Raw genomic sequence first — 11,277 nt, 5'->3', positions numbered from 1 at the left:
CTCTCTCTCTCTCCCTCTCTCTCCCCCCTTTTCTCTCTCCCTCTCTCTAATGATAAATTTGATAGAAATAGTCATGTAACTACAACTCATGCCCGTTTCTATCATCATGATTTCAATCTAATCGACAATTAACTTAACAGAATTGACCAATCGCATTGATTCAGTTCAGCTAATTTGCCAATACGATTGGTCAATTCCGTTGAATTAATCGTCGATTAGATTTAATGTCAGGAGTGGACATCAGACAGAGTAACTAGGATTTCAATCAGCCGAATCGTAGTTTCTAGAATCTTGCTTCTGCTTACGATCCAATTTACCGTCAGTTCCCATCTTATTCCAGAGTGCAATAAATTTAAAACAATGTCTTGGTTGGTCTTTTTCAGCTTAAGTTTACACTTACGTCAATTTGTATACAAAAGCCCCAACTCAGGAACGGATCGACGTAGAATAGGATTCATTTCACGCTACAAATCTTTCGAAACGCTGTATACATCATATTCTTTCTTTAAGTGCTCCAAAGTGCGTCTGCAGCTTCACGTGAATTCTAACCGTGGAGATGCGAAATAACAACCGTTCTTCTTAGCTCGCGTGTCTTTCATTGTCGATTCGGAGAACGATCGTGGCCAATATCTAACGTAATGAGATAATAGCCGTGCTTGGTGTACTCAAATGAAGGAGTAATTAAAACGTAGCCCGCTAAGAGAAAAGCTGAAAATCCCGTGAACGGTTAATTGGTGGATCTATCGATACCCTTTTGTTCGTCTACATGAGCTCTATTGACCACAGTGGTTTTCATCTATAATCCTGCAACACCCCTCTGTATTCAATGTATTCAACGAGTTGATGGTTTCAAAAATGCGGCAGCTTCGCATAGCGCGATATTTTACTGTCGCAAGAATTTCTCTCTCCATCCGCGAGTCGGCTGATCTCTCTTCCTATTTCTTCCCGTGGCAGAGGACGATTGGACGGTATTTGTCGTACAGAGAATATAATCGCGTCAACAAAATGTGGCGCTGCGCGATTCCGTGGGATGAGTGTGCATGTGTGTGTGTGTGTGTGTGTGTGTGTAATTATCAATTCGACGATCTCATCCCCGTCAAATTGATTGTGGCTATTATAAATTATATGTGATATATATATATATATATTGTATCTCAGAAGGGGCTTCCTTTTTTTTATCTCAACGCAATGATTTATTACGATATTTCGTCCGTACAGACAACGCGAACATGTCACATTCTCACAGCGTAATTCATTTGACAATATAAACAAGACATCAACGGAACACTCCCACGATTGACAGAGTCAACAAACTTAAAAACGACACATCTTCCTCTCAACATCATCATTGTCATCATCATCATCATCATAATCATCGTCATCGGCGACGATGCCTGCCACGTCTTCTATCTACAAATTTCGAAAACGTACATGCTAAAACGTATATATATCGTCAACGCCTAACGCCTTCTCTCGCTTTCGTCGAATCTAGCGCGAAGTCGCGACGAACGCGTCAAATCGAAAGTACTACCAGCCGTCCGGCCGAATCGCTTTTCTCGCTTCATCATCTTTGGCATACCCCTCGGTAAATTAGAACAGATCGCTTCGTGATCGTAATTGCGGATAATCAAACAATAACGAGAAGCTGCGGTGATAAGCTACCGGCTAGAGAAATGGGGGCGGAAGGAAAGAGAAAGAAACAAGATTGGTGGCGCATTTGCGTTTGCCGACGTTAAAAGCCAGAGCAATCTGATGACTCGCGAGTCATCTTGATTGCGTCGAAAATTGCGCGACAGGTTCAATAGTTGATTATCGGAAAAGTGCGGCCGCTGTGAAGACGGTAAACATCGTCGATCGATCCGCGCACACGAGAACGGTGTCCTTCGGCACACGGTAATTTGTAATTTGTCCCGAAGAACCGTCGATTCCTCGATCACGACGAAGAGCGAGCGAACTAGCGCGCGCGCGCGCGCGCGCGTTCCTCGTCGACATCGCTGAACTGATTAATTTAATATCACACAATTTTGAAGATACTTATGTCATCACCATCAACGTTATAATGTTCTTACGTTCTCGGACGAGCCGTCCAATAATTGACGCGTGTGTGTGTGTTAATTTAATTTATATATCCACCCGCGTGGTATACGTGCATCGTTCGCTCTCCTGGAACTGAAACAAAGAGTGACGTTCCGCAATTCGGAGACGGAAACGCGTCATTACGAGGCTCGCACGAGTGTAGAACAGTTTCTGTTCTACGACGGTTTTCCGTTTCCAAGTCGCGGGAAGCCGGTCCTCCTTTCTTTCATCTTCGTCGCGCTCGAGGATCGCGCGGAACGTGGGAAACGTCACCGTCTCGACGAAATTTGGGGAAAATCAGAAAAACCACGGAGAGACCGACAATTCTTTCTTGCTCAACTTGAGCTCTCGCGCAATCGCACGTTCCCCGACGACTTCGTTTCACGAGATTCCCTGCGATTTCCGCGTACGTCGGGAGTTATTCTCGCTGCGAATTCGTATATCCTCGCGCGTCCGGCTTCCTTCGTCTGTCTCTCGGTAACCGTCCATTCTCTTACGAGGACGAGCCGATCCTCAAAGCGTCGTCTTTACACGCGTCTGTCCTCCTCAGGAGATGAGCGATAGATCCAGACGGAAGGAAGAATCCTCTTTCTAGGGATTTCTCTTCGCAACTACCGCCAACCTGCCTCACGGCCAAAAGGCGCGTTCTCTCTCGCGAATGTCGCTTGGTGCGAAGGAAATGCGAGAGCTCTCGGGCCCCAAACCATTCGAGAGAATCCCCCCGCGCCATCTTCGACGACTTGTCGATTTGCAGGACGTTCGCGCGAGGAGTTTGCACTCCTCGCGCGACAAACGGAAAGAAGATGGAGCCGAGCAAATCAAAGGAGAGAGTTCATCGCTCTCACGATAAGCGCGACTACGCGTTCCCCTCTCGAGATCCATCGCGACTTTCCAAGGGCGTCGCTTCGCGATCATTATAACGTACTTATTATCTCTTTATCGTATAAAAGGAAACGTGTCAAAGCTATATACGAAATGTAGAGCTTTCCCTGGAGCGCCGGAGGAACGTAGCCTCGAAATCCACCGTCGGGAATCTCACGATCTCCCCCCTGCACGAAGAAATGACAAATCGGACGACGGTGCGATTCTCATCGAGCATCGCTTCTCCCAACTTCTTCCTCTCTGTCCGCCTCCCTCTCTTTCTTCCTCCGCAGCACCACGTCGACGAGAGGGCGCAGGGGGAGAAAGAAAGAGAGAGACGGACAGAGCAAGAGAGCAACAACACGTGTACAAAACAGCAGGCTCGCAGGCACTCATAAGTCCTTGCTGCGCGCTCGCGCAAACGAGAGCTCGCATCGGCGCGAGTCGGTTCGCGCGAGCGCGCGCGGGATCTCAACTGAAGCGACGAGATCCCTTATCCGGTCACGAAGAGGATCTCCTCGGCTCACTTGAGGTCCTCGTCGTCCTCGTTGGCGAGCAGCTCGTCGATCTGCTTCTCCCAATCGTTATCGCTGGCCGTGACGTCCCTCGTGGACGCGATGCTTCTCTCCTGAGCGCTGCTACCACCGCCGCTGCCGGTTACAACCTCGTAATCCTTTAGCTCGGCCTCCAACTCACGTTCCCAATCTTCTTCTGCGGAGAGGCACAAGCAGCGTTGTAGCTATTTTGCAGAGAGGGCCACACACTGGTCTTGTATGTCTGTCTGTCGTATGTTTCGGTTGCTGTTTGTGTTTCCGCGATGAGAGAGTACGAGCGAAGTTTCTCGTACGGGAACAAAGAGTATGGGCCATGTTGTGGGCATGTGTGTGTGTGTGTGTGTGTGTGTGTGTGTGTGTGTGTACGCGCGCGTAAAGAGTATATGTATGGTGTGTTAAATCGTTTCCGAGTGTAAGAGTGTACAGGGTTGAGAGAGGCAAAACTCAAATGCAGGAATGGAGAAATCAGAGAGGTAAGAGAGAGAGAATGCGCGAAACGAAGAGGGACGTTCCCTTTGCTTTGGAGGCGCTCGCTTTGAATTCGCTTTGTTAATCCGCGTTGGACAAGGATATGTTAGTCGGCCTGAGAGAGAACGAAAGGGTTACGCGATTATTAATCGAGGGGAACGACGTGATCGTGATCGCTTTTTTTCCGTACCCTTCCGCGCATGATTCGCGAACCACGGCGACGACGAGTACGACACGTTACTTATCACACACGATCGCCGATTACACAGCTCCCTGAAAGTTACACAGCGTCACGGCGACGGGAGGAGTAGCTAGCGGCTAATTGCGCCTCGCTTAACGTACTTTGTTACAAAAGTGACTGTCTTGCGATTACAAAAGCAATTGTCCGGGACCTAATTGCGACTTAAACGCTTGGAAATGCAATTATCGGACCGACGCAGCTGTGAGAGTAATACTCGTCACGTTAAATCAGCGGTGTCCAAAGTGTCGTTGTGGGTAATATACGAAACGGTTATATGTATATATATGTATATACGATAAAATAATCGATATATTTTTTACACACAGTACATTTGTACACACGAACATACTCCCACACGCGCGCGCACACATACACACACACAGATACACACACATATATATATAACTGGCGTCGAATGAAAGAGCAAGCAATTATTTTGAAAGCCTTTCTGTAACAAGGGCAAGTTAGATAGGATTTTTTTGCGATGTATTGCTCTCTCAATAAAATCCCATGTGAGATTTTTATTGTGGCCGCATCGCGTGAAATCACACACACACACACACACACACACACACACACACATACACACACTGTTTTGGAACCGCCGCACTAAATCGTTCATCCTTCAAGCGCGAAATCATCTAACGCTATCGTACGTGCACGTATTTCACGTGCGAGAAGATAAGTTTACAGTAGCGGGCCTCCGTCGAGCGAGAGCTCCCTAGAAATCGCTAAATCCTTAAAATAATACTTTTACGGTGCGTTCTCCTGGTCGCACCTCCGTCTTTGTCCCCGTCCCTGACGCTCCAAAACTATTAGAACGTGCTCGCGGGTTATCCTCGAACGTCTTCGCGACGACGCGTCTCCTGCTCGACGAGCGAGCGAGCTCGTCGGCGGCGCCTCCTTTCGCGGATTTCACACGAGGGGCGAAATACTGGAGAAAAAAAAAAAGAGAAATACTGCCGCTCGCAAACGTACGCACGCTACCACGTCCGTCGGATGTGCGTCGTTCTTTACGCGCGCCGAGCCGAGAGCGATATTCGATGTTTCCCGACGTGGAAAAACCGAAGTCCATGGTACCGGCTGGCGAAGTGTCCCCGTGCATTGGGAGAACCGAAGGCCATAATTCAGTTGTCCCGTTTTATCGGAATGCCGCGCGGTACTGCGCGAGCGGATAATCCGATACTTTCATGCGCGCTTGCGAGAATACATATATATATGTGTATATACGTACACATCCTCAATGAAACTATCGTATAAAAACGAAGGAGAGACAAAGAGAGAAACAATATATGCAAACGTAGTGTGCAAGGCGCGGAGAGAAAATTAGTCTGACGAAATTGTTCATCCTCTCACGATAACAATCTATAACACCGCATCCGCGAGTCTTTTATTTTTATCTTCTCCACCCTCGATTCCCTTTTCCCGCGATACAAATATAAAGATGAAAGAGACGCGGAACAGAGGGTCGTGGTGAGTTAAACGATGTGTAAAAAGAACGTGCAATCGAGATGATGATCTGACAGTTTATCTTGCCGCGCGAATAAGATACGTGAGTAAACATTCCAACTGGAAAATCAAATCGAGCTATTAACGTATTAAATGCCGTCACGCAGGAACGTACAAAATAAAAACTGTACGCAATGCGAGATTCACACAGAGAAAAATCATTTATGCTGTTGTAGTAGAAACGTCGTTGCGATAAGATTTAATTGGCATAGCTAAAGCAGCGAATTATTCGTAATTAGAAACGATTTTGTTGCCAGGATAAAAAAAATATTTTGCTGAGTAAATTTGCCCTTAGGATAAGTTAATTTCCTGTTAGGACAAAATAGCGTTTTCCTTATATTTATTCATATGTTCTTACAGCAAAATATAATTTGCAGATTCAGCAAAGTAATCCAGCGAATTAGCACTCTTAACAAATTATGACGCCCGTATAATAATTTTGCTGCGACGGTATAAAATTTGCTGTGCCAGGAAATTATTTTTCTCTCCGTGCACGCGTAAATGTTCCCGTGAAATCGCAACGATCGCCGTTCAATGTTCTGTCAACGTTTTCTCCCCTGATAGCGCGCGCTCTCTCTCTCTCTCTTGAAACGAATAGAAACACCGATAACTTTCGGGACCTCGTGCGACTTCGCGTTCCGCGATCGCGTTTTCCCGGCTGGAGATACACGCACGTATGTAGGTACGCCTGCTGTCCGTCCGTCCGTCCACCGCCCGCCCTCTGCGGAAACGTGAAGTGGCATCATTCCGTAGGTGTCCCGTAATTGGTGGCGCGTAAATCCTCGATCAACGCGCACAAATCGACCCGTTTACCGTTTCCCCGATCGACGTCCACGTAGAAAACTCGCGTAATTAATTTATTCCCTCGCCCCCTCGCTGTTCAGGTGGACGGGCGTGTAAACGGAATCGCATCTCAGCTAGCTGCTTCGCATTCGGAAAGAAATCGCTACACCCATACGAGAGAGGGGAGAGAGAGAAAGAGAGAATGAGAAAATGAGTGAGAGAGAGAGAGAGAGAGAGAGAAAGTGTGTCGGGCGCGAGCAGAGTTACAACTCGTTCCCGTATTAAATACACGTATTGTCATTCAACGAATTTACAGCGGCGCGCGGAAATCCGATCGCCTCCTTCTCCTCCTCCGGATAACTCGCGCTCGTGAGACCGTCTCGTACGAATTATCAGGATCCTCTGTCTGCTCCGGCGGCTGTATACCGCGAATTAGACCGGAAACGAGACCCGAGGAAAATGAATTTACAAGGGACCTCGGCTGTATCCACCGAGAGAGTGAGAGAGGATTTGTCTTCCTTGGGTCTCCGTGTTTCTACCTCTCGTCGAGAGAGCGGGAGAAAACAGATTTCCTTCGGGTACCCCGTAGAAGTCTAATTATTTGTACAAAAAGGACGTCCACGAGAGGCGGAGCTTCGGTGGGAAAGATCGCGGATTCGTGTAGCGCGCGCGCGCGCGCTACTGTACTTTATATTTTATTTAGTAATAGTGTATTATATTTATACATATATTTCTTTCTTCTCTTTTCCTCTTAGGTCTCAATTTAATTAATCGAATCTTACGAAGGTACATCTATGATTAAGTGCGGTTCGCGCAACATGATCTCGTGTTTTCATCGGTAACTGCGTTATTTCCCGACCTATTCGGTTTCTGTCCTTTGTTAAAAAGGGCGCGTTCGATTGTTGCTGCGTTAATGATACTTTTACAAAGAGACACGGAAGGAAANAGAGAGAGAGAGAGAGAGAGAGAGAGAGAGAGAGAGAGAGAGAGTCGAGAAGAGAGAGGCTACATTAATTGGAATTAATACAGAGACAACAGCGAAACGGTCAGAAATACAAACGACACGTGTGGCCTAGTATCTCTTTTTGCTCTGTTCCGCGTGGTTATCTCATTCGTCCGTTCGTTTCTTTCTTTCTTTCTCGTTCCTCATCCTCTCGCACACCCTCCCTGTTATTGCTACCGTTATCTACTATATTATTTGGTATGTCGTGCGTACACGCACACACACGGGCGCGTAACGGTTCAACGACGCGACGACCTTTCGGACTTCTTCCGTGAATTTCCGTTTTCTTCCTGTCGCGTCTCATCTTCGAATTTCGCGATTCGGCGAGCTCGACGCAAGATTTCGAGCACGGTCGTCCGACGCGAATATCCGAAACGAAGAGACATTATTTCATGCTCGAAATATTCGGAATGTGAACATTTCCCGGAGTATCCCGATACATTTCTCTCCGATTTCGTCCAACCCTCTTCTGCCGGTCTTTCCGATCCTCATTTTGTTTTTGTTTTTTTACCCATCACCCACGCTAGTTCTTAATTCGTAATTCCTCGTTACCGCCGTTTTCACGCTGCATTGTCGCGAGTTCGTGTCGATCTACGAACTTATCAACGAGGATCGAGCGATAGCGATTAACGACAGCCAACCAGCGGCGACATCGATGATAGTTATAATAACAACGTTGTATCTCTCTCTCTCTCTCTCTGTGCTCACCTACCCAGTCGGCTTGTTAATCCACCCAGATGACCATTCACCACACCCTCTTCATCCGTGCATCGACACGCGCCGCGACACGGCTGCGTACTGATTACAGGCTTGTCTCGTCGCAGGCCGATCTGTTAACCGTATCCTCGATGCGACCGCGACACGTGGACGTCCGAATTATAAAGGAATCGTTACGGAAATATCGTATTTTTTCCGAAGAGCCGATAATCAACATCGTCGCTGGATATGACGATCGCTCGTTAGATGGAGAAACAAAGGTACGCCCTTTATCGGAATGTAAAAATGCTCTCGAGACTCGACCGAGATAAATTCCCGCGGTCCTCTAATGTAAGACGAGATTGGAAATAAAAACAACACTCCCGGGACTTCTCCACGTTACCCAAGTTACCTGATTATATGAAAAAAAGAGACTTGAAAGTTAGCTTACGCCAAGATTTGTCTCTGTTAAACTAATTAAATTCGTTTTCCCGACCATCTCGGCTCTCCGTCGTCTAATTACGAAGATCGCGGTGTTATTAAAGCAACCCTGAGCTACGGACTGTCTGTACTTAGCGTATTAGAGTCAGAGTGCGAGGAGGCCACGTTTCGACGTGGACATTTCGACGCCGACACATCTTTTTTCTCGGACGTTCGTCGGTTCGAGCCTGACGCGGCGTTCAATCGAGCCGATCCTTGCGACTGGTACGGGTTCGCGTGGGCCGATCGGAAACGGAACGAACAGCCGCGAAGGAGGGCAATACCGTTCGTCTCGTGGGAACGTTCGTGCCGTTGGCGGCTCCGCGATCAAACACGACGGAAACGAAAGATTAAAACACGAAAAAAATAAAAAATGGGAAAAGGCAGGTGTGGGAGAAAGAGAAAGATAGGCGAGAGGGAATGAGGAGGAGGAAGAGAACGACGAGGATAACAGTAATCGTCAGTTTTCGAGAGCGGGAAGCATGTATATTTTTGAGGGGGTGTGCTTTGGATAATGGGGGCACTCTCCTCTTCTTTTAGGCTGTTGACAAAATAGAATGAAAAGCGGTCGTTTAGTCAGAGCGCCATGTAAAGAGAGAAAGAGAGAGAGAGAGAAACAGAGAAAGAGAGAGTGAGAGCAGCGATAAACGCAACGTTCAACATCAAAAACCAACTGCATGACAGGACTATATACGGGGAACTAGGGGGTGAGGTGGGTGGAAGGGAGCGACCACGCGCAACGGGTCGTCTTGCAACATTCAGAACTCGGAAACAAGCGATCTCTAAGGTAAGCGCAGACAGGAAGGTTCTTCAGAGGGCACGGGAGTTCATTAAACACACAGAAGCTACGTAATACACTATATAGCGTGGTCAAGGTGTAACACCGAGAGACTAAGGTCAGGCTCTCACGATGGCATTAATTTCATACTCACGAGGAGAGTACTCATGGACCGTGTCGTGGCACAGATCGAGCTCTCGCATTGATCTTGGTGACCCGTTTCCGTTTTGTCGGCGGGGATCAACGAATGGTACGCCCGACAAGAAACAGTTTTCGCAAAACGCCATTTCTCAGCGATAACGAATCCCGTGATTCTTCGGCGAAGTGAGACTAACGGGGCGCGATCCAAAGTTTGGTCGCGTGTTACTTTCAGACTAACGTGTTCCGTTGCTTCGTATAATGACTGTTTTGTTCTTTAATTAGCGTGTATCCGCTAATTAAAGGGCTGCGTGTGCCCGAGAGGCTCGAAAAACGCTTGACGGTTTGAACTTTTTCTGCTAATCAACATTATTGGCTTTACGAAAATGTCCTTCTGACGGATGATTCTTCATATTTTTAAATCCCCTTAAGTTCGTCCCGTTCAGCCAATCGTCGCGAAGGTTGTCGACAATTTGTCGGAGATTCACGGCAAACGAGAACGCAATTTTTCAAGAACGCTCGCAAACGTTCATTTCCCAAAAACGTTCGTCAACAAATCCACCTGTGCTTCGTACCATCCGTTAATCGCCGGCGGGCCAAAAACGGCGCTCTCTTATTAACGTAAGCGTCATTAAAATCTCGTTGGTGGTCGTAACTAACGGGAGATCGGGGATCAGAGGACGTGAGAAGCGAGTATGTGTTTGCCAAAATTGCGTTGCTCCAGCCAGACGGTGCCCGGGCTTTCCCATTTACAAGGGAAATCTCGCGAGTGCCGTAAACTGTTTCGCACCTACGGCGCGTAGTGCTCTCCCCGGAGTTACATTCGCGCGATCTCCGCGAGATACATGTTCTCGCCAAAACACACCGAAACCCGCTTCTCTTCACCCACAGACGAGAGAAGCACTCGGCGAGAATATCGCGGTGAGAATCTGCGAGTGAGACACGCGGGATCATCTCGTGCAACGACGCGTGCGGAAGGTCGGGGGGAATGAGGAAGGGAATCGATAGGAAAAGTTAACGACGACCAACGATTACATCACTGACCTTTCGGTGGCTGCATCCCCAGCTTTTTCATCCCCTCTCGGACCTCCTCGAGGTCTGTGTCCGAGACTCTCATGGTATCGGACACGAACTCGTGACCTGGCGAATCAGCGCTGTTACTGCTCGTCGTCGTGGCGCCGGTGGTGGCCTGGCCAGTGGTCATTTGAACTGTTCGCAAGACAACACTGACGGCTAAACTAGACGGGTAGGGGTGTCGTGTACGTCTATGTGTGTATGTGTGATTGAGAGAGAGAGAGAGAGGGAGAGAGTGTGTGGAGCAGAAGGTGGTGACAGATTGGTGGGTGGGTAGAGGTGGTGCGTATGGTGGTACTCGTGTGTGTATTAGCGTGTATCTAATTTTAGCGTTGGATCTACTGCAACCTGATCTCGCAAACAATCGGTAATCGTGAACGGAGGCGCGCCTAGACGCTCGCGTCCGTGAGAGGTCGATCGCGCGCCAATTCCAACAGCGCGCGACATAATGCAGACAACGACGACCTTTGACCGATCTCAACGGAAATTCCCTGATTCCATCGCATATTCAATTTCCCGATAACGAAGGCAGGACCGACTATTAGTGTAATTTCGAGTTCAATATGTAATTAAATGAGGAGGCAGATATATCTTGACATTATCGCGGGGCTTCGAC

General features: G+C 47.9%; 1 protein-coding gene across 4 annotated transcripts in view; it reads right to left on the bottom strand.

The window, feature by feature from the left end:
• Window positions 1-504: 504 nt before the first annotated feature.
• Window positions 505-11,277, bottom strand: part of LOC106744426 (synapse-associated protein of 47 kDa) — a 78,820-nt gene continuing 68,047 nt past the window's right edge. For 2 of the 4 annotated variants that reach the window (XM_014619187.1, XM_014619188.1), the window contains exons 8-9: window positions 10,632-10,796; window positions 505-3,648 (exon numbers count right to left, since the gene is read on the bottom strand). In XM_014619187.1, coding sequence (XP_014474673.1) covers window positions 3,461-3,648; window positions 10,632-10,796 — 353 coding nt within the window. In that variant the 3' untranslated portion in view covers window positions 505-3,460. Of the gene's footprint in view, window positions 9,213-10,631; window positions 10,797-11,277 lie in introns of all 4 variants that reach the window. The other 2 variants (XM_014619190.1, XM_014619189.1) reach the window with 2 other exon arrangements.

Source organism: Dinoponera quadriceps, unplaced genomic scaffold, assembly GCF_001313825.1.
Source record: "Dinoponera quadriceps isolate SergipeBrazil2010 unplaced genomic scaffold, ASM131382v1 scaffold777, whole genome shotgun sequence".
Taxonomy (NCBI): Eukaryota; Metazoa; Arthropoda; class Insecta; order Hymenoptera; family Formicidae; genus Dinoponera; species Dinoponera quadriceps.
This window is presented reverse-complemented; position numbering and strand designations above follow the sequence as displayed.